Genomic DNA, 27742 nt, shown 5'->3' with positions numbered 1-27742 from the left:
TATACTGCAAGGTGGCATCGTCAAGATGGTCTGATAGACGCAAAGTGCCCACTGCAGAGAGAGTACCCCATAAAGTTTTATTGGTAGGAAAATGGTGATTAAGAACATAGTTTGAAGATCTCAGAACCCTTGTGATGACCCCAGAAACCTTGCCATGTGTTCATTATGAGAGTTAAAACTGCATGTATGCCTCAGAGGGGATATTAAATGCATATTTTACATGCATAAGTACAGTAAGTTTGAATCTCTAGATCTCAGTAATGGATAATGTTATTGAAAACATTTTCAAACTTCCCTTGGAAAATCATCTTAAGAACAAACAGTAAACATTTCGATGTTTTACCATGAATGGAAATTACAGAAGTGGTTTTCATGGCTTTTCCAAGAACCACTCATGAAGAAATGGTGCTTTCATAAACCTTAGACCACACTTAATGTGAAACAACCAACCAATCTGCTTAATTTGATTGGGCTGGAGGAGGTCTGTAACATATAAATTTTGCATGTACCAAAGGATAACTACAGTATTCCCATTCTCTCGGTACATTTACAAATGATCACTACACCAAAGGCTGGACTGATCATTAATTTACTAATGGAGGAAGTGGGGGGAATAAAAATTTTAGGGGAGAGCAAAGCTTCACTACAGTAAAAATGTTCAAACAGATGGAAGTTAAGTTGCAGCAGTTATGCACAGGTGAAGAGACTTGCTCAGGATAGATGAATGTGAAAAGCTGCATCAAATCAGTCTTTGAAATGAAGACCACAACAATAACATCCCCTCTAGCTTCTGCACCTAATAAATCAACAGCTAGTTCTGCCTGTAAAATACAAGAATGCTTTTTATGAGCCATAGCTGATAAGTTATGACCTTTTTCACAAGTTTTTTGGAGCAAATCTGTATAAATAAACATGTAAATGTTGATTTGTTCAGGGTCTCAAATCTCCAAATGTACTTTGCCAATTGTTTTGCAATTTTGATACAACTTTGCATTCAGATTTGCATGTGTTGTTATACACCTACAGGAGTGCTTTTTATAATATGTAAAGAGGAAATATTGTTTTCAGAATGAGATTTTCACTCTGCAGCGGAGTGTGCACTGATGTGAAAGTTCCTGGCAGATTAAAACTGTGTGCCGAGATGAGGTACTGGCAGAAGTAAAGCTCTGAGGATGGGGTGTGAGTCGTGCTTGGGTAGCTCAGTTGGTAGAGCACTTGCCCGCGAAAGGCAAAGGTCCCGAGTTCGAGTCACGGTCCGGCACACAGTTTTAATCTGCCAGGAAGTTTCAGGAAATATTGTTAGCAAAAATCTTGAAAATGTCTTGACTGATTTACTTCAAATTCTTACACAACACACTAATAAACATTTGGGAGGACATAGCCTGTATACTTTTAATATAAATAATATATGACTATGTACACCAAATACAATAGAAAAAAAAAATAGAAAAAACAAAAAAGGTTCTTGAGCAAATTAATTAAAATTTTTGCCTGATATTCTAATAAAAATTCAGACTGACATTGGCTATATATTTTTTAAGCAACAATGTACAAATTTTGTGTTAAAACCAATTGAGAAAAAGAAAATGCTGTGCCGTAAAAATGTGCTGTTTTTTTTTCCCCCCTTGCAATTGGGTTCCACAGGAAACACGAATATTGTATTTATGGCTTCTCAGCATATGATTAGAATACTAGTACAGGATCTGAATTGACTGAAACTTTGTAATTCTACCTGTTCACAGATTAAAATTATATGAAATACCGTCACTAAGCTACTACCCTCAAAGATCCAGCTGCAGGGGAGTTCTCTCACACCCTGCATACAAATGATCCCAACTGATTTACCTATTCATTTTAAGCTGCTTCAATTCCCAACTGAGGTTTTGTTGGCAATAACAAGGCTCAATCAAGATCAAAGTGATGGGTTGTGACAAATAGGCAGGGGGTGGGGGCAAATGGACATACAGAGGAGATAGATAGAGAGAGGGGGAAGAGGAGGTTGAGAGAGAGAGGAGGGGGGAGGATATGAACAAAGAGAGGGAGGGAGGAGGTGATGGACAGAGAGAGAGGGGAGGAGGAGATGGACAGTGAGAAGTGGGAGAAGGCGAGTAGAATGTATATCCAGTTCCTACACATATTTAACAACTGCAAACCATTGCCTGGTGCACTAGAACAATTAATAAATTTAATTCATGTATTCCTTTTAACTGTAAAGTTAAGAACAGCTGGAAACAGATAATAGTACAAACAACTTTGTTAATATGTGGCACTGAATTTAAACATTTACCTGTATATTCTGTCTCACCAACTCTTTGAATAACAGTTCCCAATTTACTGACTCTCTGAGCTGATCCAAGGTCAACCAGCTTCACCTGTACACTTCTTACTGAAGCCATGACTATATTGTCAGGCTGGAGATCAAGATGACAGTATCCTCTCCAATGGAGATACTGAAGTCCATCCAACACCTGGTCACAAAAAAATTCAGCAGTGTTAAGACACTGGACAAATTACATAAAAATCGTTATAATCAGTTTGCAAGTCCATGGAAGATCAGTCCTCTACCACACATAAAGTTAAAAATGTACAGTGTATATATAAATGACAGTACACACAAAAGTTGTATATTGGGTTCTACTCAAATACTGTCATTCAGACACTGCTGGTCTACCTTCCACATTTGAATGTGAGATGCCCCTAATGAAATATCTCATATATTACGTAAGAAGCAGTGCTGAACAAGTGTATAATACTTTAATAAATATCATAATTAATAACATGGAAATTTAAATTTTATGGCAAAGAAGTGACTATGAATGTCATCAAGGTAGTAATCAGATTAACTAATTTGTAAAGTGATCACAAGTTCGAAGCTGTTTCAATGATTTGTGAGTTTACTGGCACACAACTAACAGAACTATCTTGGGTTATATGTTGTGAATGCTAAAGTATTTTGTATGGATGGGGATTTGGGTGGTATATTATAGCGCTCACTCATCTGCAATAAGATCCAGTGACAAATTCACTGATACTGAGTGAGGTGACACACTGGTTAGCACACTGGATTTGCATTTGAGAGGATGATGGTTCAAATCCCTGACTGGCCATCCAGATGTATGTTTTCCTTGATTTCCCTGAATTGTTCCAGGCAAATTCCAGGATGGTTCCTTTGAAAAGGGCACAGCTAATTCCTTCCCCATCCTTTAGCAATCTAGAGCCTGTGCTCCCTCTTTAATCACCACCCTGTCGATGAGAGATTACAATCCCATCTCCCTTCAGTTTTAAATTGCTTAGAAGAAATAAATTATCAAGTGAATTCAGAGAAGATGCTTAAGTTGATATAAAGATCAAAACATTATTACATACATCAGCTAAGCACTATTTAAGGAACCTTGTCCTATATATTGAGAAAGTTATCTGTAATTAAATAAAGAAATGCAGAATATATACCTGATGGCATTTATGGATGTTGTTGTTGTTGTGGTCTTCAGTCCTGAGACTGGTTTGATGCAGCTCTCCATGCTACTCTATCCTGTGCAAGCTTCTTCATCTCCCAGTACCTATTGCAACTTACATCCTTCTGAATCTGCTTAGTGTATTCATCTCTTGGTCTCCCTCTATGACTTTTACCCTCCACGCTGCCCTCCAGTACTAAATTGGTGATCCCTTGATGCCTCAGAACATGTCCTACCAACCGATCCCTTCTTCTGGTCAAGTTGTGCCACAAACATCTCTTCTCCCCAATCCTATTCAATACCTCCTCATTAGTTATGTGATCTACCCATCTAATCTTCAGCATTCTTCTGTAGCACCACATTTCGAAAGCTTCTATTCTCTTCTTGTCCAAACTATTTATCGTCCATGTTTCACTTCCATACATGGCTACACACCATACAAATACTTTCAGAAATGACTTCCTGACACTTAACTCTATACTCGATCTTAACAAATTTCTCTTCTTCAGAAACGCTTTCCTTGCCATTGCCAGTCTCCATTTTATATCCTCTCTACTTCAACCATCATCAATTATTTTGCTCCCCAAATAGCAAAATTCCTTTACTACTTTAAGTGTCTCATTTCCTAATCTAATTCCCTCAGCATCACTCGACTTAATTAGACTACATTCCATTATCCTCATTTTGCTTTTGTTGATGTTCATCTTATATCCATTCCGATCAACTGCTCTTCCAAGTCCTTTGCTGTCCCTGACAGAATTACGATTTCATCGGCGAACCTCAAAGTTTTTATTTCTTCTCCATGGATTTTAACACCTACTCCGAATTTTTCTTTTGTTTCCTTCACTGCTTGCTCAATATACAGATTGAATAACATCGGGGAGAGACTACAACCCTGTCTCACTCCCTTCCCAACCACTGCTTCCCTTTCATGTCCCTCGACTCTTATAACTGCCATCTGGTTTCTGTACAAATTGTAAATAGCCTTTCGCTCCCTGTATTTTACCCCTGCCACCTTCAGAGTTTGAAAGAGAGTATTCCAGTCAACATTGTCAAAAGCTTTCTCTAAGTCTACAAATGCTAGAAATGTAGGTTTGCCCTTCCTTAATCTAGCTTCTAAGATAAGTCGTAGGGTCAGTATTGCCTCACGTGTTCCAACATTTCTACGGAATCCAAACTGATCTTCCCCGAGGTTGGCTTCCACTAGTTTTTCCATTTGTCTGTAAAGAATTCGCGTTAGTATTTTGCAGCTGTGACTTATTAAACTGATAGTTCGGTAATTTTCACATCTGTCAACACCTGCTTTCTTTGGGATTGGAATTAGTATATTCTTCTTGAAGTCTCAGGGTATTTCGCCTGTTTCATACATCTTGCTCACCAGATGGTAGAGTTTTGTCAGGACTGGCTCTCCCAAGGCTGTCAGTAGTTCCAATGGAATGTTGTCTACTCCAGGGGCCTTGTTTCAACTCAGGTCTTTCAGTGCTCTGTCAAACTCTTCACGCAGTATCGGATCTCCCATTTCATCTTCATCTACATCCTCTTCCATTTCCATAATATTGTCCTCAAGGACATCGCCCTTGTATAGACCCTCTATAGACTCCTTCCACCTTTCTGCTTTCCCTTCTTTGCTTAGAACTGGGTTTCCATCTGAGCTCTTGATGTTCATACAAGTGGTTCTCTTATCTCCAAAGGTCTCTTTAATTTCCCTGTAGGCAGTATCTATCTTACACCTAGTGAGGTAAGCCTCTACATCCTTATATTTGTCCTCTAGCCATCCCTGCTTAGCCTTTTTGCACTCCCTGTCGATCTCATTTTTGAGATGTTTGTATTCCTTTTTGCCTGCTTCATTTACTGCATTTTTATATTTTCTCCTTTCATCAATTAAATTCAATATTTCTTCTGTTACCCAAGGATTTCTACTAGCCCTCGTCTTTTTACCTACTTGATCCTCTGCTGCCTTCACTACTTCATTCCTCAAAGCTACCCATTCTTCTTCTACCGTATTTTTTCCCCCATTCCTGTCAATTGTTCCCTTATGCTCTCCCTGAAACTCTGTACAACCTCTGGTTTAGTCAGTTTATCCAGGTCCCATTTCCTTAAATTCCCACCTTTTTGCAGTTTCTTCAGTTTTAATCTACAGTTCATAACCAATAGATTGTGATCAGAGTCCACATCTGCCCCTGGAAATGTCTTACAATTTAAAACCTGGTTCCTAAATCTCTGTCTTACCATTATATAATCTATCTGAAACCTGTCAGTATCTCCAGGCTTCTTCCATGTATACAGCCTTCTTTTATGATTCTTGAACCAAGTTATGCTCTGTGCAAAATTCTACCAGGCAGCTTCCTCTTTCATTTCTTAGTCCCAATCCATATTCACCTACTACGTTTCCTTCTCTCCCTTTTCCTACTACCGAATTCCAGTCACCCATGACTATTAAATTTTCGTCACCCTTCACTATCTGAATAATTTCTTTTACTTCATCATACATTTCTTCAATTTCTTTGCCATCTGCAGAGCTAGTTGGCATATAAACTTGTACTACTGTAGTAGGTGTGGGCTTCGTATCTATCTTGGCCACAATAATGCGTTGACTATGCTGTTTGTAGTAGCTTACCCGCATTCCTATTTTCCTATTCATTATTAAACCTACTCCTGCATTACCCCTATTTGATTTTGTGTTTAAAACCCTGTAGTCACCTGACCAGAAGTCTTGTTCTTCCTGCCACTGAACTTCACTAATTCCCACTATATCTAACTTTAACCTATCCATTTCCCTTTTTAAATTTTCTAACCTACCTGCCCGATTAAGGGATCTGACATTCCACGCTCCGATCCGTAGAACGCCAGTTTTCTTTCTCCTGATAACGACATCCTCTTGGTTAGTGTTACAAGACCAGATTAGTCAATCATCCAGACTGTTGCCCCTGCAACTACTGAAAAGGCTGCTGCCCCTCTTCAGGAACCACACGTTTGTCTGGCCTCTCAACAGATACACCTCCGTTGTGGTTGCACCTACGTTACGGCCATCTGTATCGCTGAGGCACGCAAGCCTCCTTACCAACGGCAAGGTCCATGGTTCATGGGGGGGCATTTTTGGAAGTACATCCATTTATGGATGTACTGTATAATACTTGAAAACACAAATTATTATTTACTTCAGTTGTTGTGTATTAAATGGTGATAACTATATAGTTTCATAATGAAACTAACTCATGTGGGTACTGAGGAAGTCAACATTTGGTATATGCAAATGGAAGTTTAGTTGAGATATCAATGGAATAATTTTTTCCTGTATCTTTCTACATCAGTTCATACTGTAACCATGATATTTTGAAAGGTGTATACTCTGATCCCACCTTCAGGTGAAGTACCAAAAGTCCGTGGAAATTTTTAATATTTAGTGTGTTCTGGTTATGGGATATCCCATAAGAAGCACTACTGCTGCTGCAACACATTTTAAGGCAAATTATGAAAATAAATGATCATGAATGAAGTCAGTTCAGCCATGAATAAGAAAGTTCATGATAAAATTATTAATTTTTAAGACTGAGAGGAAAGAAAGCGTCCCTTTATTTTACCCTGTGAAACAGTGTTTCATGAAGATAACAACATTAATTGCTCAAGACATTACTCTGCATGAGGTGAAACATAATGTAACAATAGTGCCAAATAATGTACCGATTGGTGTCAGGTAAATAACAGTGAACAGAGGAGATTATATTTGTTTTAAATACTGTCAAACATGTCAGTAAATCAGTGAATCTCCTTAGGTACTATGTTGACCACTGACTTAGATGGAATATTTATACAGATCAATGATGCACTAGATAATCTCTCATGTGATTGATTTATCCTCCAAACTGAGGGCTCATTTGAGGGAAATATTCTTCCTGCAGGGATAGTTTGCTTTCTTCAATTCCTTTATAGATTGTGTAATTCTACTGCAGGGGAAGCTCCACTTGATCAAAAATTGTGTTTCAATGCAAGAAAAAATAAAATAAAATAAAATAAAAAAGCTAAATGAAAGGAAGAGGATGGTAGGGGAAATAAAAGCTTACCGGACTCACACCATGAGTGTGTTATATGCAATACTCTAAGGAAATGAATATGGCAACAGTCTTTAGCTTTCAGGTTTATAATTGTCAATGCATTAAAGAAAATCTTAATAACTTTGAACTTGGGACGTAATACGCCAGCAAAACACAAGAAATGGACATTCAATAAAAAACTGTATGAAAGGCCAGCAATGATTCACAGTAATTGTAAATATCTTAGTCCCATGTATTATGGCAAACATCTAGCTTTGCATAACAAAATATTATTTATAAATATCATATTTTGACATTTGTTTTATAATACATACACACATTGGTTGTCCTCACAATGAGCTATCAGGTGCATTTTCTCTCATGTTTCAGCAGATATTTGCAATTTCAATTTTGCAATGAACAACTGCATTTAGCTCGAACAAATACTGCTCATCACATCTTTCATGTGATGCTCAGTGTCACTGGCAAGTGTTTGTTTGTTTCCTCTTACAAACAAAATAATTTTTAAAGCAGAATTTTATGGTGCATTTGAAACAGAATCCCCAAATTAATCTAGTGTGATATTCGTTTAATCGGTATGTATTAACAGGGACAATACAGCATGAAGAATAATCAGCACTCCAGCAGTGATTGAGCAGCGCGTGGTGGTACCAGTCAGTACAGGCCAGGATGGTGCTGTCGTTGCTACAGTACAGGTTATTCTTCACGTTTTACTGTCTCTGCTAATACACATCGATAAAACAAATATCATGCTAGACTAATTTGGGAGTACTATGTCAAATTGGCAGATAAAATTCTGCTTTAAAAAAGTTTTGTTTGTAGTGGGAAGCAAACTGATAAGGCATTGACACTTGGCATCACATGAAAGACATGATGAGCAGTAATTGTTTGGGCTGACTCCATCTATACACCGCAAAAACAAATTTGCAAATATCTGTTGAAGCACCAGAGAAAAGTACCTGATGCTCCTTAGGAGGGACACCCTGCATGTGTAACTACTGTTACTAAAAAAAAAAAAATATATATATATATATATATATATATATATATATTTACTGGAAAATTGTCTCTGACTGAAACCAGCCACACAACTAAGAGTAAATTATGTAGCATCTTCAAGTGTTACAATATGTCATTTGTAACATAAAAGTGCACACCTGGTGCCCTCTGAATAAGTTAAGAAGTGAACTGTCAAAATGGATGAATAAAACAGTTTACACATTGTTAGGATATCTAGATCACATAACAAATTATCTACAATGCTGGTGCTGAACGACATAAAAGTGAAATATTGAACAGTATTATTAACTGTAATATCTTTATCTAAATAATGTGACACAACACATAATGTTTGTATATAAAAGAGACTGTAGCGTCACACTACATTCTTTCACATGTTTCCAACAGTAGAACACAATGCACTAACACTGACACTGTGATCACTGGTAATGTCAATGGTAATCTGATTTTACCTTTAGTTAGATATGATGCCATGTAGGCTAATATTATCATGGTATTGTCACAGTCATACACAGCTGTGTAGGAAATTTGCATGATAACACCAATTAAATGTAAAATGTTTGAAGATTGTTAAATTTTACATGGGAGTACAAAATACCTAAAGAAACAGCTATTTTAATACACACACTTTTTGCCAGTCATTTGCATGTGCAAATGATCATAACTGACAAAATTGTTCATCAATAAGTTAATTATATGAAAGTAATTGCTTTTAAGTCTTAAAGTCAAATGAAAAATGAGTAGGCATTAAGTTATTAATGATATTTACAATATAAATAAAAAATATTTATTGTAGTGTGGTTGTTTTTTGACCAGGGTACAATACTAAGAAAGAAAGGGTGAACATAATTAACAAGACAATAGGTTAATCAAAAATCTCAGTGTTATGTGAGGGGATATTAAATACAGCACCAAAAGAGAAATGGTGTCACCTAAAGCATGTATGTGTGACTGAGTCCTCTCATTCTGTTAAAAAAAAAAGAGAAATATGGAAGTGGACACACAGATGCCAAGCATTGCTGCCACATTTTAGCCACATGAACTAGAAGTAGTTGTAACCCTTCCCCAAAATGGGAGTTACTTCCAACTGCACTTGCGTATATGAACAGATGAGCACTGAATTACGGTATTTCAAAACTAGATTATTGGCAGGGAGAATGCTGCCCCAAGAAATTTGTGATTAAAGCATATTACAGTGGTTTGGTGTAATGCTGAAGGTATTATTTAACAGAACAAGTATTTTAAGTACAGTAACATTGCAAGATGGAAGTAATCTCACAAATGTTACATCTTATTTAGAGTGAGAGTAAAGAGCAATTGGATATTTTGCATGCTGTTAGGACTGAATGCCTTTTTTATTTTATTTCACCTACAGCATAAAGAATAACAACAAATTGTGAACAAGGTAAAAACATGAAAATCTTTTGTGGAAAAGAGAAATGTGGTGACAGCTTATATAAATTTAATGTTAGGATCTTTTAAATGAAGATATCTGTTTCAAAAGTAGCCTTATAAGTAAGTGAAATGTGGATGATAAACAATACAGATGAGAACCTTTTGAAGTATGGTGCAATAGAAGAAAACTGAAGATTAGGTAGGGCAACTGATGAAGAGGCACTGCAATGAATGAGAGGAAAAATAAATTATGGCAGAAAGTGACTACAAGAAAGTATGGGTTGACAGGAAGCATTCTGAGGCATCATGAATATTTAAGTAAATGTGGGAAGGGGATGAAAATTGTAGACAGAGACCAAAGCTTGACTTCAGAATGCACAATCAAATGAACTTCATCAGGATAGACTAACGTGGAGAGCTGCAAGCAGGGTGTTCAGTTATGAGCTCCAGTACAGTACAAATCCAATAACTTTTGTTCTCCTGGAGGTGCACATGTTCAATGTTTTAACAAAATAGCACACTTCACAAGAAAGGTAATAAGTGACAAAAGTAATAACATTAGTATGTAATGTTACTATTAGTTTGATATCTAATCTATAACTGCAATTTCATGTCACTCTGAAACTTACTTGTGTTATTATTGTAGCAACTTGCTGCTCAGTATATTCATGTTTACTTGAGAGATATGTCAACACATCTGCTCCCTGAAGCTTTTCTTCAACAAGTGCAGCCACACCAGATCCTGAGATCTTGTACGCTGTTTCCAAACAAGCAATGCGTTCATGCCTCAATGATCTCAAAGCTTCAAATTCCCTGTTCACCTGCTCTTCTGTCTCAGGCTTTAATTCTAAAAGTTTTGCAACAACTACCCTGTCAGAACTTTTCTCAATTCCCTTGACAACAATGGAGAAGCGCCCCCTGTCAAATTTTAGAACACAAAAAATAGAAATTGTCTAACATTCTCTCTGTAATAAATCATCAGATTCTAATCTGACTATAAGTAAAATATCCATTAATTAAAAACTCACATTAGGTTTTAAGAAATGAAAGCAAGAACTTACCAGTCATAATATACAGTGTTGTCAAAAACAGCTTGAAAAGCTTTAAGGGTGCTACAAGATAAGTTGTGCTGAGAAATAATAGTTAAGAAAAAATTTCAATACACTGTGCCATTTCAAAGTTAATTAACACTGAAGTTAACAACTGGGCCACTGAGTACATAAATTCAAGGGGTCCAACACAGATAATGTCACCAGACATATTCTTCATTTGGCTTCCTCAAACTGAAGGAACAAACCCAAGCAAAAGGGTGAGCAGTGTTGTGTGGTATCATCTATGCTGTGAAAACCACTGACACTAAGCGTATTTGACAGGCTGTTTGAATTTGCGCATGCAACAGCCTGACTGACTAGCTACAGTGCTAATTAACTTGGACCTGGAGCAACTTACAGAATTTTTTTCTTAACATTTCTCAGCATAACCTATCTTGCAACATCCTTATAAGCTTTTCAGGCTGTTTCTGATCACCGTGTATATCTACTCCACCATTATAAAAAAACTCAGCCATATGTATATTCTCATTAAAAAATTTACTTCACTACGAATAAAGTAGTACAGAATGAAACACTGTGGTTCATTAATTTCTGCCCACATTAAATTTTTAGAATCATACACACTGCAGAGACAAGAAAATAACAAGACATATGACAAAGCACAGGCTGCAAATAAAGCAGCGAATCATGAATGTAATAATAACAATGTTATGTATCACATGTGATTCAAATTCTATGACACACTGGATACTCTTTCTTCTTACTCTTAAATAGTTGAATGGAAGCTCAAGTTTTAAAGCTCATGATTTGTTAACTTTTATGTCCTCTCTGTGATGTTTCATAATGCGAAATTCACCACATACCTGTCTTTATAAGTTAATTTAAATACCTACTGTCAAGGGTACTTTATTTTTAAACAACAGAAAGTACAGGCTGGAACATCAACAATGTTATGAAAAGGATAGACAGCTATTCACTGTTAAGTTGACATGGTGACTTGCAGACAGGCATGATGATGCTAAAAAGGCTGTTACAAATAAGCTTGCAGCCAAAGACTTCTTTAGAAAAGAAAAATGCATACACAATGACACAAACAAGCATGCCTCACACACAAAGGACTGATATCTCTGGCTGTTGTTGTGTGTGAGGTGTGCTTGCATGAACGTGTGTGCATTTTTCTGTTTTGAAGAAGGATTTGGCCATAAGCTCAGTGTGTAATAGTCTTTCCATCATTCCTGTGCGCAACTCAGTGTGTTATTTTTATGCTGGGTAGCAATTTATCCTTTTCATAATATTAAGCAATGGAAAACCCAGGATGGAACAATGACAATATTATGGAAAGGACAGATTACTACTCACCATGTAGTAGAGACTGAGTCACTGACAGGCACAACAAAAAGGCTGCTAAACAAGAAATAGAGAAAATACACACACACACACACACACACACACACACACACACACACACACACAGTGGTCATGTGTGTGTGTGTTTCAGAAGAAGGCCTTTCGGCTGAAAGCTTACTTGTTTAGCAGTCTTTTTGTTGTGCCTTTCTGCGACTCAACATCTCCACTATGTGGTGAGTAGCAATCTATCCTTTTCATAATATTGTTGATTTAATTTTTGTTATTAATATGATATATATCTGGTTGGTAGAAGTAGCTTGAAAGTAAGCAAGAGAATAAAATATTTTTTGTTGACTGTGCTCCCTAACTTTTATAATTTGTAGAAATGACATTATGTAGCACCTTAAGCCAGTCTTCAATTTATTCTTTATTGAGCTACTTAAGGAATAACAGCAGCTTATGGTGTTACATAATGTGATATCTACAATAAGCAAAATAAGACTGTGTTTCATGTCATGACACATTGTGTGTACATAATACATTACTCAAACTACAGAGAATGAAAACATGCTAGTACTCATCAAATCATTTAACAACCATCAATTTTCTTTCAGTTGTAATTTCTGTCTCAGTTTTGATTTTTTCAAGAAGTATCTATGCTGGCATGCTCTGTTCACCACAGATGAGAAATAAATGACATAAAAAAAGCATGCCCTTGCTTTCTTACCGGGCAAGTTCTGAGACAAAACTGTATTTCTCAGTCAGTGATCCCTCAGTGGTCCACTCGACAGGATTCTTTTCAATTGAGTAGTCAAGTTTTGGCTTAGAATCTTCAATTGTGATGGCCTGTCCTGATTCTGTGATTTGCTGAAGATGCTTCATTGCACGTGTGACTTGAACCTTTGGTGACCCTGCAATGGATTAGGAAATTAACACTGGTTGTCAATATAAGTATGTATCACATTAGTAGTCACAGTAACATCCTTTTTTATTTCTAAATCCACATCATACTAACTTGATAAACTTATCTAAAAACAAAGATGATGTGACTTACCAAACGAAAGCGCTGGCACGTCGATAGACACACAAACAAACACAAACATACACACAAAATTCAAGCTTTCGCAACAAACTGTTGCCTCATCAGGAAAGAGGGAAGGAGAGGGAAAGACGAAAGGAAGTGGGTTTTAAGGGAGAGGGTAAGGAGTCATTCCAATCCCGTGTGCGAGTGTATACCCGTCCTTTTTTCCCCCTAAGGTAAGTCTTTCCGCTCCCGGGATTGGAATGACTCCTTACCCTCTCCCTTAAAACCCACTTCCTTTCGTCTTTCCCTCTCCTTCCCTCTTTCCTGATGAGGCAACAGTTTGTTGCGAAAGCTTGAATTTTGTGTGTATGTTTGTGTTTGTTTGTGTGTCTATCGACGTGCCAGCGCTTTCGTTTGGTAAGTCACATCATCTTTGTTTTTAGATATATTTTTCCCATGTGGAATGTTTCCCTCTATTAATTCATAACTTGATAAACTGGGAGATTGAGAGATACTAAGCTAATGGTTGAAAAATAAAGTATCCCATTGTGTTAACAATGGGATACTGATAGAAATTTCTTTAATGTTTGGCTAGTGAAAATAACTATCATTGTTACAGAGCTCTTTTTTGATAAAGTCTGACAATTAATAGGTAAAATTAACTGATGCCTGGACAGATTATTAAAGCAGAAAGTTCAAATATACAGCTTTGCAATAACTATGTTACAGTGGCTCCCACATGGAAGCTTTGACAGTGCAGGTGTCGATCAATGTAACACCTCTGCACCTTTGAAATATATACATATGAAATTAGAATAATGTTCACATGCAACAGATCACTTTTATTGCCTCAAGTGTAGCATTAATATTTTCTTGCCCAGTTTTTTCTCTATGGTGAACACGAAGAAACAAATGAGCTGTCTAAAAAACCTACTGAATTACATTACAATTTAACAAATACTATCTTTAATATTGTCATTTTGTATAAACATACCAGACAAAAATTTAGTCATCTGCAGGAGACATAACACTAATACCATGAGGCACCACCTCTGGCCTTTATACTGGCCGCAGTTTGGTGAGGAAAAGAGTCCACAACTGTTTTACTTACGCCAAATCCAGCTGCACCCACCCATCGATGACTACATCCAGCAGTGCTAAGTAGGGGATGTTTTGATGGCTAAATTTCACCTGATGGTCCAAATAGTTCCATGTATTTTCTATGGGATTAAATTCAGGTAAGTTAGTGTGTCAGTCAAGTTGGAATATGTTGCCTGTGTGTTCATCAAATCAGGAATGTATGCATGCTGCCCTGTGAATATGACTGTTGTCATCTTAGAAGATGGAAGTTCCCACAGTATACCCCAAAAGAAGATGCAGAATAAAGGACAAAATCTGATTGCCAAAAATAGTTAAATATACTTCCTGGTTCACGTTCACGATAACATGAATGAATGGACCCATGTCATGTTACAAAACTCATCTCCAAAACATGCACAACTGATTCAAGCCAGAACTGTACTCTCCAAGTATTGCAGTTTAAACACCCCACAGGGCCATCAGTTCACTGGATGCCTTGCTGTGTCATTTGAAAGGAAGATATAATTGTACACTACATGCCTACAGTCAACTACTGTCCAGTTTGTGTTGTTTGATGCACTGAAGATCTGCCACTTTATATGCCACTGTGAGCAAAGGCGTTTTGCAGCGTTCCCAGATCCAAAGGTCTATTACAAGCAGTTCTCATCCACATGTTAGCTTGGAAGCTGGATGAGATGGGCCATCATTCACTGGCTGCAGCAATTCTTGTGTGGTTTGAAATTGACTGTCATTGGCACTCTATGACACTTGTCTCTGGTCCCTGTTGGCTAGGATCTTTACGCAAACATTGTTCTCCTGCCATGTTACATGGGTGCAAAAAGTACACCGTTCCTTGTAGACTTGCTGTACAGTCAACACTGATACAGCAGCAAATTGTGACACTTCATTCAGATGAGTGTATTAGCTTATTATAAAAGCCAGATATGATTAACACTAAATGATATCTAATTGTCTACCTCAATTCTGTTTTTGATGCCTAATTTCATACAAAACATATAGTAGCAAACAACATTTTTATCTTCGGTGCCTGAATTTTGCATTTCACATTGTTATTTGTTTCTCACTGTTGGGATTTACTACACTGCCAACACATAATTTTCCATTCCGTACATATACTGTTTTGTTTTGTCTTACAATAATGTGTGTTTGTATTTTATTTATTTGAAACAAATTAATGCAGGACACTATATAAACTGCAATATGCCTCAAATATCAGTGTGATGAAGAGTACCTTTAACATTTAATTATGACCCAGTTGTAATTTAGAAATAATGAAGTTAAAAAACCTTTTCCATTTTTAAGGTTTGTTGTCATAATGAATGCTGTCAGATATCAAGCAAAGTCAAGGCATGAGAAGTCTTGGACCAATAAATAAATGTGAAATACAAATTGTGATTTTGAAGATCAGTGTGTGTCATAAGGAATAAGGGATTTCATGGCACAGGAAAGTCAAAACAAAAAATATTTTCAACTGGCAGCTGTTCGATTAAAAAAGTATCATCTGTAACTATATTTAATAGAATACTTTAGTATTCAGCTGTGGCTTTGTTTCCCCTTTTTAACACACTGTTAAGCATCAGTACATATAGCACACCAATGATCATTTGTTCTAAGATCATCCTACACATCTTGCAAACACTAATGATTTTTAGATATTTAAACCATATTCTTTGTTCACACCTGTAATATATTTTAGTAAAAGTGATTTATGTGCCTCTTTCTTACACAGTATTATCTCTGTTTCTTATTTACATATTGTGCCAGAAGCAAACAACAACATGGATATAAAACACTGCTCAGCCCCACATCAGTTGTCTTGAGGAAACTGTTGCTCAGCTTCAGTTGTGAATGTGCTTGCTAGCAGCTAAACAGAAGATGAGCTTCTGAAATTGCTTAATCTTCTTTTACTGGCTACTATTTCTCATCAAATATCGGAAAGTATGGGTCTAGAGTAACAATGAAGCTTTCCTGTAGGAGTGGACTGCAGACAACCTTTACTGTTGCAACATATCTGATTATTAGTCACTCCTACAACTTTGGTATGGTGGGATCTGTACCATACAGGGCATTTGTATTCACTTGTAGAGTAGAACAAAATTAGTGAAGAAGTCCTTACAGTTTCTGTTTGTGCTCTCCAGCTTGTTTCTATTGACTTGCACTCAACATTATTTTTAGCAGATACTTTAAAATTGGTATCTGGACAATGCTGCTTAAAACACAAGGCACAGTCCAGTGTAAACCACAGGTATTTTGGAATTGCACAGTGTTCCTGTGTTATCTTCTAAGTAGATTTTTAAACTATTTTATGCCCTCCCAGGTCCTCAAATGAACACATTAGCTCACATTTTAGTGGGTTCAGTTTGAGTTGATTCTCATCACAATATGTGTAGCAGGTGTAAAAGGTTCTACTGTTTCGAATTTCCTGCCTTGTGCAGTGACAAATTAGTATGGGTGCTAAACAAAAATGGTGCTAGCACACTTCCTTCATCTGCTTCTCTGGCCCTTGAATTCCATGCAGAAGATTCTATTCTTGGAGAGATTTGAGATAGTTCAGGTTCATAAATAAACTTTTGTGATGATATAAACATTTTCCAATAAAAAACAATGGTTCACATGATTGTAAACTACTGTAAGCTTCTGTAGCAAATACAAATACACTACAATAGTAAAGAAACTTCCTCGCAGATTAAAACTGTTTGCCGGACCGAGACTCGAACTCAGGAACTTTTGCCTTTTGCGAGCAGGTGCTCTACCATCTGAGCTACCAAAGCATGACTCACAACCAATCCTCACAGCTTTACATCCACCAGTACCTCGTCTCCTACCTTTCAAACTTCACAGAAGCTCTCCTGCAAAACCTGCAGAACTAGCACTCCTGGAAGAAAGAATATTGTGGAGACATAGCTTTGCCACAGCTTGGGGGATGTTTCTAGAATGAAATTATCACTCTGCAGTGGAGTGTGCACTGATATGAAACTTCCTGGCAGATTAAAACTGTGTGCCAGACCAAGATGGTAGGTCTCTTGCCTGTGAAAGGCAAAAGGTCCCGAGTTTCAGTCTTGATCCAGCACACAGTTTTAATCTGTCAGGAAGTTTCACACTCCACTAATCACTGCATCACCTGTTCTGATCAAAATTGAGTTTCACATCAATGTGACAAGATTAATTTTGGTGCACTATTATCTGCACAGTTTATTAGAGAGAGAGAGAGAGAGAGAGAGAGAGAGAGAGAGAGAGAGAGAGAGAACAAAAACCCTTTTATGTAAAGGCCACACTCAGTATAATATTCTGAACATCGCTGACATTTATTAACTACTGCAATAACATGTGCAGAAAGGATACATTCTCTTCTTTTTTAGGATAAACATTGCAGTTGTATTTATTAACCATGTGGCCTCTAAATGAGAATTGTTTTTTAACCACGCAGCGTCACATGTTTGTACGGCATTTGTTGCCTTAATTTTTCTAATACTGTTTACACTACATTTACCTGATTCCTTTGTTTTAATTAGCTCTGTAGGAATGCCCTTTTCACTCCAACCAATGCGATTTCGAGCAGAGAGCCTAAATTGATAATTTGTTGTTGGTTTTAAGTCATGCACAAGGAAAAATTCATGATCAATGTTGTTTGCAACATCCAGCCACTCAACATTATCTGTAAAAGAATACACTGATGAAAACATATAAAACATCTTGTGTATAGAAAATAAAAAAAAAACGACAAAACATTTTCCATAAAATTCTTCTGATATGTTGTCTGTGTCATATTGTAAAATTATGAACAGGTTTGGCCACTATTGTAAGTATACTACTGAGGCAAGTAACTCTGATATACTGTTGCCACTCTTGCCCATTTAAAAGAAGCACAAATAAAATTCATTATATGATTGAAAGATATAGGAAGTGATTGAGATAGTTAAGTGACCCTCAAACATGAACTGCAAAGATGGTTACAAGCTTCCTTCATCTTTGCTGCCAGTGGTAGCCACTATATCTTTAGCCACCATAAGGCCAGACTAGATTCGTGAGACTGCCCCAACAAATGTGGCTGTAAACACTTCTATGGAAGGCACACAACACACTGACACATCCTAATTGTGATCAAACTCCATGGCATCATCTACACATCATGAAAGCAATTGCTCTTGATGGGCCAATAAAAATCTTTCTCATCTTAGACACAATAAAACAATCAGCTTGCTTCATCTCCACTTGTGACATTCATTTATGTGATTACTCTTATCCATATTTCTTTTAAGGAATTAAATAGGGTCACAGGTGAAGATAGTACATTAGAGCTGAAAGTTTCATTTCTTTAGTAGTATTACATATCGTGATGAAGGCTAGTTGCAGTAGTGGTAGAAAGGTAGAGTCTCATTTTACGTAATGTCACAGAATACAACCTACAAGAATTTTATGGAAACTGATTTCAGCCATGAAAAGCTATGAACATACATGAGAGAGCTTACAAGGAAGAAAATACTTTTGGGAACAAGGTAAGAATTGAATATACTATGTGAAGCAACACATGCCATAAACTTTCCGATATGAAACTATTTCCCATAAGCAAAGCATAAAAAATATTTTTTTAAAAATCTATAGTATGAAACATGTCAAACAGTCATGTCTCAATAACATACAGTGTGACCCAAAAGTCTGTTAACATTTGAAAATTCAATACTTCATGGAATAATGTAGGCAGAGCGATAAAAATTGATATGGGGTTTTGTTGAAACAAAACAAAGTTAAAAAATGATCAACAGATGGCACTTCATATGATACGAAAGCAATAATTAGCCTAACAACTGATTTTTAGCAAAAATGATGTGGGACAGTGTTGTGAACAGCTCTGTGTAGCGTATCAGTAGGTATGGTGAGAAATTGCCTTCTTATGTTGCCTTTTATCATACCTAATGATGTCAAACGATCATGGTATACTTGTGACTTCAGGATAAGTCCACAAACAAATGGATTGTGATCTGTGGATCTGGGAGGCCAAGCATGATGGAAGTGGCAGCTCAGCACATGATCCTCACCAAACATGTGCACAAGAGATCTTTCATATGTGTAGCAATATGGGGTGGAGTGCCATCCTGCATAAAATTTGTACCTTTCAGCAGATGCTCATCAGCCAGGTTAGGAATGATGCAATTCTGTATCTTGTCATGTATTTTGCTTCTGTCACACTGATATTTTGAAAAGGAGCACCCCACATTTCCTTGGAGAAAAAGGGTCCAATAATGAATGATGTGGTAAGTCCACACCACACCATGACTTTCTTGTCATGCAATGGTGGTTTCCATGAAGGTTTTAGGATTCTTGGTAGCCAAAATTCAGCAGTTGTGGCTGTTGACAGATCGTAGGCATGTGAAATGGTCTTTAGTGGTCCACATTATGTTAGCCAACCAATTGTTATTTTCCCCCATTTTTTGAAGTGCCCACATCGCAAATGTTGTGTATCATAAAATTGGTGACTACCAGTTACCTTATGCTCTCCAAATGGTAGTGCCTGGAATGCGGAGCAATGTGCAACTTCACTATATGGAGATGAACCTACTTATGTCTCCATTTCTATCCAAGCAGCAGGAGCACTTGTGTCTGATTGCCCACTATGGGGCCAATTGCATTATCAAACCTTAACTTCAAATTTCATCATCATTTTCTTCACAGCGACACTTGTCACAGGATCTTTAGCTGTTGAAATACCTTTCTTATGGTGATGGGATCATAAAGCTGCACCAGCGGATTCTCTATTCTTATAGTAAAGCTTCACTAATAATGACTTTTGTGGTAAAGTCAAGTTGTGATGATTTTGCTCGCACATTTGACTCTCACTACAGCTCATTTTATGCATAATTCTTATGTGGCATCACCGATGTGTTACTGTCCAGCACCATCTGTTGGCCAGTTTTTGCAGTCATTTTGATTTCAATAAAACTTCATGTCATTTCAGGCTTGTGTGTCAATTTTCACCTCTCTACTTACATTATTCCATGAATTAGTGCATTTTCAAATGTTAATAGTCTTTTGAGTCATCTTGTCTTCTTAAAAATTATTTATGAACTAAATGCACTCTCCTTATAATTCAGTCTACAATATTACATACAACTAACAAAAACAAACAAAAATGTTATTAAAAGGAAGCAATGTTATATTACTATTTCAGGAAATAACTAAAAATGCTTACACATGAACATTCACACTTCTGGGCCAATCTAGTGATGGCTTTGAAAACTGCAGTAAAGAGGTAGTTCAAAATTAAACAGAAAATGATATACTGTGAATGGTGAGCATCTCAGAGAATTTTGTAGGTGTGGGATTTGAGTAGTTTATACTGGAATGTTCCCAGAATGATCTTTCGGTTAAAAACCGCAAGCACTATCTATTACACTCAAATGTGCTATACATTATTCCTTTTTAAGTGATTGTCATTTTCTCTGGTGCCTATTCTTCAACCTGTTTCTCGTTGTTGCCACACCTATCACTGTCAGAGAATGGAACAGTGTGTAGCTACTATGTTTTGCTCTAATATGGGAAAAGTGTTTTGGAAATATTTGAAATGATGAAGAGGAAAATAGTGATGACTGTTTGTTGTGGTGTAAAAATAATTTTGTGAGGGACCACAGCTGTTCATATTGGCCTAAGGAGTGGTCATCAACCCACAAAGAACAAGAACACGCACTTCTGAAATGTGCAGGATCTTACTTGGCAGGACTAAAAATTGGCATTCCACATAATAGAAAATCAGTACAACATTAAGAAAACTTGTTAATGCCATTTTTCTTGACATCCTAGGGAAGCAAAATATATATGTGAAAAATTTGAACAACATTTCCTCACCAATGAACAGAGACAATTATGGATGAAGGTGTGTGCAAATTTTATTGAAACGTAAATATGATGAATCCACAAAATGTCAAACGAATAGCAAAGTTGAATGAATAAAAGTTTTTGAAGATTTACATGTGCATTTTATTCACCTATTCCAGAAAATTCCTGATCACACTGTGTATGAACATTAAGATTGCTTTAATCATTTTTACTTCAGACTTTATTTTTTACTCCAGACTTTTGATGCCAAAAGAGTGCTTGAAAAGACTTGGTAAGGACGTGGGCTTTGCATTTGGGCAAAGGAGTTCACTTGCACTCTCTGAATGATTTATGAAAACAAAAGGAAATACATGAAAGCGCAACATCAGATCCTCTCTGTGTGGCATATACTTTTATCATAGCAGAGCAAGATGGCAGTGTTTGAGGAAAGACAGAATATCTTAGTTCTGGAGATACTTACAGAAATTGCAGGAAGGAAAGCAAAAATAAATTAGATTGCCCATGTCACACATAAAAATAATATATATTTGGTTTAGTAAATCGATTTACAGAAGTCTTTTCAGTTCTGGGTTGTGTAAGATCCCTTTACTTGTCATTTTGACACAAATCTCTTTTCCCTCAATTGCTTACCAACTTATGGATAGAAATTTGATTAGTATGAAGATGAATCAAATATAAATGGGATCTTATTAAAAAACATATTGTAGAAGAAAAGGCAGTTACAATTTATTTTTTGACATAGTGCCTCATTTTAGAAACACATTTTCCCTATGAGAAGGAAGGTTTTCAATCACAGCATCATAGATTGAAGCTGGTTGCACCAAGAGCCAACTACGCAAGAATTCCTCCATGCCCTCATCATCTTCAAATCAGTGCCCTCCTAGAGCTTCTTCAAGTAGACCAAACAAATGGAAATTGCAGTGAGATAGGTCCAGGATGATCAAGTTGAGTCCATCTGGAACACATTTTAGGGAACTGCAGTTCATTTGTGATAATAGCTTGACAGCTTCCATAACTTGCACTGACTTGTTCTGCAATGTCTGATATTCTCACCCATTGATCACCTTCAAGAATGTCTCGAACCACATCAATGTTTTTGTCTGTAATGCTAGTCTCAGTATGGTGATCATACTGCTGATTTTCCACACATTCTCACCCTTCCTTGAACTCTTTATGCTATGTAAACTCACACATCCTTGACAATGTATGGTCACCGACCTGTGTAGGCAATCTCTGGAAAATTTCCATGGCTTCAACTCCTTCATGAGCAGGACATTTTATAATTATGCATTGCATAGTGGAGAGGTGCACCTGTTGCTCCAACATTGTGAGGGTTTCTGACGAAGCTGATGGACGTATGTAACAGCTGGCTCTCCCCACTTCTAACAGGCCCACCCAACAATACTAGAAGCAAATGTCGAGCCCTACCAACTGTTGATGCTCAGGAACAAAAATCCCATTTATATTTGTTTCACCTTCGTATTTGATGATTTCCATCTTTTATACTTTTGTGATAAATCTGGAGAGTATGGCCATCTCACCTGCTTCTTTGTACTGTAGGCTGTAACATAAAACAGCAGAATTTCCATCATCTTTCGGCTGTTTCCACCTCAGCAATACCTCTGTGTCAGATACTTCTGATGCTTCAGGAGAATCTGGAGAGGATGGTATGCTCGCCAGAACAATTCTGCAATAATAAATTTACAGTTTATATAACAAATGTCATCATGATTGTATACATTGTTGGCTTTAGTAACATGTGCACTTAATTATACTTTCTACTGCATTACATTGTATTTCTTTGTCTGTTACTCTTACATGCCTGCAACGCATGTGTGTTCCAGGTGAATCAAGCATCTATGCTGGACAACGTGTCCAGCATTGCAATAATAAATTACATGCACAACCCTTCCTTGTGAATTTACATATTAGTGAAAAACATATCAGAATCCCTACAGTAGTTTCTGAAGTTAGCCTGAATGTATAGACAAAAAAATGCCATGGGGAACTTTGTGGCATGATGGCCTGAAGCAAGTCTTTCAATGGAATGCCACATCAGCAACCTGCCCCAGTTATCCAACCAGGGAAGGGGAACCTACAGTTTAACAAGGAATAGGAACCATGTACTGCTTCTGGCAATCTTCACATCATTGAAAGATGAATGCAAGTTAAAAGACAGACTAAAACCCATGGTCCAACTGGGATTCAATCATCAAACTTTCAATTTCCAGGCATGTGCTTTACTGATAGGCCACCAGGCCTGACACAGACTCATCAAGTTTCACTGCTCTCTGAACTTATGACAACTGTTTACTACTTTTCCTGACAGATACCATTTGTAGCTGACCAGCTCATAGCTCTCATCATTACCACAAGATGTCACTACAAGTGCCAATTACATATGGAAAACATAACAATACCAATATTACATCCTCATCATTATTTAGGAATAAAAATTACACACAAAAACTTTCATTGTGAATCAGTCTACCAACTAGAAAAAAAACTACATCAAAATCCCCACAGTAGTTCCTGAAATTAGCCTGAACATACAGACTGAAACTGCGGTAGATGGCTTTAATTTATGATACATAAAGCTGCTTGTTTTCTTTATCACTGGATTTCTGAGATGGGCTGTCTGTTACTAATTGTGGTGGACATGGGGATGCAAGGAAATAGTTGGGCAGGAGTAGAGTAAATGAAAGAATTTTAGTCGAGGACAGAGCAATTTAATATACTGTACTGTAGTTTCTTTACAGTAGAAAAGATCTGATAGAATGTAAATACTTTAGGAGTAAAGTAGACCACTTACCGAAAAGCACAAGTGCTGAGTCACTGACAAGCAAACACAAAAAAGAAAGAAAACCTGCTAGTTTTTGGAACGAACCTTTTCTTGAGCTAGAGTACAAATGTGAACTAGGGTAGGTTGGGATAAGGTGGATTTTATGGGGTGAGGTGTGTAGAGGTAGTGACAGGCAGGAGGAAAGGAGAGGGGTGGGGGTGGGGAGCTAGCATTTCAGAGAGAGACAGCTGATTTGCTGGATACGAATGCAGAAGGGAGAGGTGGCAGGCGCACAGGCTAGGCATGTGATACATGGATGTCTGAGCCAGTCAGGAGCAGACCACGATGAATGTAACATGGAGACATGAATTGGGAGGGGGTGCCAGGACAGAGGAAGGTGAAACTGTTATGTGGAGAGTGTGGCACAGTTGGTTAATGGAGACTGAGGCCAGGAGGGTTGTGGGAGCAAAGAATGTGTTGCAGGGATAATTCCCATCTGTGTAGTTCAGAAAAGGCGGTGGTGAAGGGAAGGCACCAGATGGCCTAGGTTGTGAAAGAGACACTGAAATCAAGCATATTTGTGCTCAGCTGCATGTTATGCCACCAGGTGGTCTATTTATTCTTGTCCATAGTTTGGTGGTGACCATTCATTCTGGTAGACAGCAGGTCAGTTATTATGCTGACATACAAAGCTGTGCAGTGATTGCACCAGAAGGGATATATGACGTGACTGCTTTCATAGGTGGCCCTGCCTCTCATGGAGTAGGATAAGCTTGTGACAGGACTGGAGTATGGAAGTGCTGTGTGGGTCGATTGGGCAGGCCTTGCACCTGAGTCTTTGACAAGGATATGTCTCCTGTGGCAAGGGGTTAGGGGTAGGTGTGGTTCACGGATGGACTAGGATGTCAGGTAGTAAGTCCCTCATATCAGGGCATGATGATAGATGACCAAAGCCCTGGCAAAGAATATGGTTCACTCATTTCAGTCCAGGGTGATGAGGGGTTGCTCCTCTTGGGGGTTGCATGAGGAATTGTGGGGTTATGCCTGTCTATGAAGGCCCTCATAAGACCTTCAGCATACTGGGCAAGGGAATTTCTGTCACTGCAAATACGTCATCCAGAGGTGGCTAATCTGAATGGGAGGGATTTTTTTTTCAGCACTGAAGAGATTACAGTTTCATGATATAGGTACTGTTGTTGGTTAGTGGATTTAAATGTGGATAAATGTATGGATGGAACCATCAGAGAGCTGGAGGTCAATGTCCAGGAAGGTGACACGTTGGGTTGAGGAGGACCATGTGAAGCGAATGGGAGAGAAGGTGTTGGGTTGCGAAGCAGTGCAGACAGATTGTCCTGTCCATGAGTCAACATGATGAAGTTATCATTAATGAACCTCAACCAGACAAGGGGTTTTGGGTTTTGGTAGGCTAGGAAGGTTTTCTCTAAATGACCTCATTAAAAAGTTGGCATAGGAGGGTGCTATGTGGGTGCCCATAACGGCTCTGCAGATTCGCTTTAACAAGCGATGTTGATGCATCCAGTCTGCTTGATCCTAAGGAGAGAAGCCCAGAAAGTTGTGGCACTGGCTGTAGGGTGTGCCCACAATTCAAAACAAATCTTGTATTTGTATATGGAGTGCAAACAAATTTCTTACTGCTGCTTAATGCTTATGGTAATCTTATTGTTATACCAGATGGTCCCATTTTTTATTTTTCCTTACTGATTCATGTTTTTTTGTGTTATTAAGGAATCAGTTTGAATAATCAAAGGACTGGTTCTTTGTTCTAGTGGTTACATAATTCTTATGTATATGCAGCAGTTGTCACATTTTTTTCAGCACCTCTGTTTAAATTGGAGCGTTGGTGCCAGTCTCTCATTAATCTATATTGAATTCATTTTAATAGTTTTCCAATGAGTTAATTGTTTGTATCAAATAGGTACCTTATATAAATGTGTATCTAAACCTGTGTGTCAACTTACATTCACGTGTCACCACAAGTACATATCACCAAGCATTTTCTGCATTTACTCAAGTATCCTTTTATATTATTCCTGTATCATGGACAGGTTTGCTTATGAAAATAAATGGATAACTGAAGTAAAAAGATGCTTAAAATATTTTATTTTTACGGCAGGTTCCTTTGATGATTTTCCAATTGCCGAAGTGAGATGCTTCTTTTTTCGAAATTAGAATTATATTAATACCATCAGCTGTGCATGGGCATTCATATAGAGCAACGGGGACAGGTGAAAATGTGTGCCCCGACCAGGACTCGAACCCGGGATCTCCTGCTTACATGGCAGACGCTCTATCCATCTGAGCCACCGAGGGCACAGATAATAGTGCGACTGCAGGGACTATCTCGCGCACACGTCCCGCGGGACTCACGTTCTCACCTTATATGTCCACACACTACATTCGTAGTGTCCCACCCCAACACACTCATTACTCATGGAAGACATTGTTCCAAGTCCCGTAAGAGTTTTGGGAATTTGTGTGCATCCGCACAGAAGAAGAAGGTCATGGCCGGTATCACCAGAACTATATACTTATGTGATGACCTGGAGCCGTCTAGAACAAAATTAGAATTATATTAATACCATCAGCTGCGCACGGGTGTTGATATAGAACAACGGGGACAGGTGAAAATGAGTGCCCCGACCGGGACTCGAACCCAGGATCTCCTGCTTACATGGCAGATGCCCTATCCATCTGAGCCACCGAGGGCACAGATGATAGTGCAACTGCAGGGACTATCTCATGCACGCCTCTCACGAGACTCACATTCTCACCTTGTATGTCCACACACTCATTACTCGTGGAAGACATTCTTCCAAGTCCCGTAAGAGTTCGGGGCATATGTGTGCATCCACACAGAAGAAGAAGGTCATGGCTGGTATCGCCAGAACTATATACTTATGTGGATGTGGTGTCTGTTCTTTCGGACATGTCCGAAAGAGCAGACACCATATCCACATAAGCTACTTTATTCATCCTATTCCAGAAACAGAATTTGTCAAATTCTGCAAATACACTCTGTTCTAGTGTCAGCTCCTTCTCCTATGAAGTAAATTTCTTTCCAGCAAGCATGACATACAGAATAACTGTGTATTATTAGAAGAAGGTGAATGAAAGATCAAACTAAATTTCAGTGGATACACTGTTACAATTATCAATGATGATGTGTTGTTTAGGATATCTTCTTCATGAAAGAAAGCTTTTCTTGTACTACTCCTTGACATTTTGCACCCTACTTCCAAATAAAACTATTTATTATGGACAGCAACACGGAACAGTTATCATTTTGTCCACGTAATCTTTGAGGTTTGTACTCAGAGTGTCTGGCAAAACAGTGACCATGAGTTTCCAACAAATGAAACTGTTCTTTGGTGAACACTCAATCATCTTTGCCCATGATTTTGATTACTGTTTGTGTTTGGACTTTCGCGTGATGTGATGGCACCCATCAAAATGGAAAACTAAATATATGTGATGTAAATGATGTTTTACATAGTAATAAGTGTAGGAATTGCAAAAAAAGACGATGAAAAGATTGAAGTGTTCACAGTGCAGCGTTTGGCTGCATGAAAAATGTGCAGGAGTCAACCTTAAATACCTGGAAGAAACAACAACCTGGCTATGTGCTTTGTGCACCATGGAAGCCACATTGGTGCAAACTAGAC

General features: G+C 37.8%; 1 protein-coding gene and 2 non-coding genes across 5 annotated transcripts in view; all 3 read right to left on the bottom strand.

Annotated features, from left to right (window-relative positions):
• LOC124774939 (obscurin) overlaps positions 1 to 27742 on the bottom strand; it is a 694794-nt gene that overhangs the window by 14962 nt on the left and 652090 nt on the right. For all 3 annotated transcript variants that reach the window (XM_047249630.1, XM_047249632.1, XM_047249631.1), the window contains 5 exons: positions 22819 to 22964; positions 17937 to 18101; positions 13049 to 13232; positions 10552 to 10840; positions 2288 to 2468 (listed from right to left, as the gene is read on the bottom strand). In XM_047249630.1, the coding sequence (XP_047105586.1) occupies positions 2288 to 2468; positions 10552 to 10840; positions 13049 to 13232; positions 17937 to 18101; positions 22819 to 22964 (965 nt within the window). The remainder of the gene's footprint in view (positions 1 to 2287; positions 2469 to 10551; positions 10841 to 13048; positions 13233 to 17936; positions 18102 to 22818; positions 22965 to 27742) is intronic.
• On the bottom strand, positions 26317 to 26391 carry Trnat-ugu. The gene has a single exon. It is a non-coding gene; the product is annotated as a tRNA-Thr (tRNA).
• On the bottom strand, positions 26713 to 26787 carry Trnat-ugu. The gene has a single exon. It is a non-coding gene; the product is annotated as a tRNA-Thr (tRNA).

This window comes from Schistocerca piceifrons, chromosome 2 (genome assembly GCF_021461385.2).
Source record: "Schistocerca piceifrons isolate TAMUIC-IGC-003096 chromosome 2, iqSchPice1.1, whole genome shotgun sequence".
NCBI classification, from domain to species: Eukaryota; Metazoa; Arthropoda; class Insecta; order Orthoptera; family Acrididae; genus Schistocerca; species Schistocerca piceifrons.
Note: the sequence above shows the minus strand (reverse complement) of the source record. Positions and strands in the feature narration are given on the sequence as shown.